The sequence below is a fragment of the Sphaeroforma arctica genome, assembly GCF_001186125.1.
Source record: "Sphaeroforma arctica JP610 unplaced genomic scaffold supercont1.7275, whole genome shotgun sequence".
Classification (NCBI taxonomy): Eukaryota; class Ichthyosporea; order Ichthyophonida; genus Sphaeroforma; species Sphaeroforma arctica.
In genome coordinates, this window is record NW_014033283.1 from 1 (window position 1) to 1336 (window position 1336).

General features: G+C 41.7%; 1 protein-coding gene across 1 annotated transcript; it reads left to right on the forward strand.

Moving 5' to 3' along the window:
- Positions 1-354: 354 nt before the first annotated feature.
- Positions 355-1118, forward strand: SARC_16055 (hypothetical protein; the record flags this gene model as incomplete). The annotated part of the gene is made up of 1 exon (XM_014289831.1): positions 355-1118. A coding segment is annotated over one exon (764 nt), but the record flags the coding sequence as incomplete, so codon positions are not given.
- Between the last annotated feature and the right edge of the window lie 218 nt (positions 1119-1336).

The following is a 1336-nucleotide window of genomic DNA, read 5'->3' on the forward strand; positions in this document are numbered from 1 at the left end:
GTTCTCTTCTAAAAGACGTGGATTTGAAACTGCCATGGAACTTGTATTCAATCGCTTTGCTCTACGATTACATCTGTAACTTGATCTCTGCCTTTTATATCGGGATTTAGCCTCATAAGCACTCTCCTAGCTTTAAGCTTAGAACCCTAGCCTTTAATTAGAACCCTAAACCCAAAAACCCTCCACGTGCACAATCCCAAACCCTAAAAAATATGGGGGAAATAATTATATAGATGGGAAGCAGATAACAGGAGTGGGGCACTGTGAACGGCTTGACACTGTCAGTGTGATAACAGGAGTGGGGCACTGTGAACGGCTTGACACTGTCGGTGTACTGCAGAGCGCACATACAATATGGAGGAAGATGGCTTTACACTTGTTAAGAACAAGCGCAAAGACGGCTTACGTTCTAAAAATCGACTGACAGGTCATAAGAAATCATCGCACCATAAATGGTCTGCAAAGGCAATTGCGGCATCTAAATCAATGAAACCACGGTCAATAGAGGGAAACGGAACAATTAAACTTAAACTGATAAGTGACATACAGAAGGCCCAGACAAGCATAGAAGCATCGTCTTTCTGGTCACAAGGACAAGGCCTTTTAAATAATGCAATTCATCGATTACACTGTAGGAAAGGGGATCATGTATTGTGTAAGAGACGGAGCTCTGACCTTAGCGGTAAACCACGGAATGAAAGGGGTGATAAAAGTTGCTATGCCCCGTACAATAATGAACAAGTAGATTTTAACAGAGAGGAGATGCCTAGCGAGCTTGTATGCTACGGGATTGGTAGCCTGCTAGACTCACAGTCAGCACGCTATCAATTGGCATATGCGCTGGCCGTCAGGAAATATCTCAGCCTTGCCCCCCGCACACTCATGATATACGAACCTGTGTTGTCGCCTCTGGAACTTGAAGTGCTTCAGCAAGAGTATGAATGTGAGATAATTGGGGTGGATGAAGAAGCCAAACGCTCTGTCACGGATTGTACGCTGTTCTTCATGCCACATTGCAGTGCGAGAATGTATAACAATTTGCTATGGGCCAATTGGGATGCGAAGAGCTGTGCTAAGTTGATCGTTGTGGGAAATTCCTTTCAGCGCTATCATCTGTGGTAAGTATCCGTGAGCATGAGCCTTGTATACTATCTTTTATATTATACTATACACATGTTCACAACTTTGTATATTTCCTTCGTTTTCTTAATATACATAAATTGCATGCTTGCTTTTGCATGCTTGCTTATCGATAGGTAGCATCATACTCTGAATTGCAATATGTTCTTTAAATACTTACTATATATATATATATGTAATTATAGTTGTATTATTA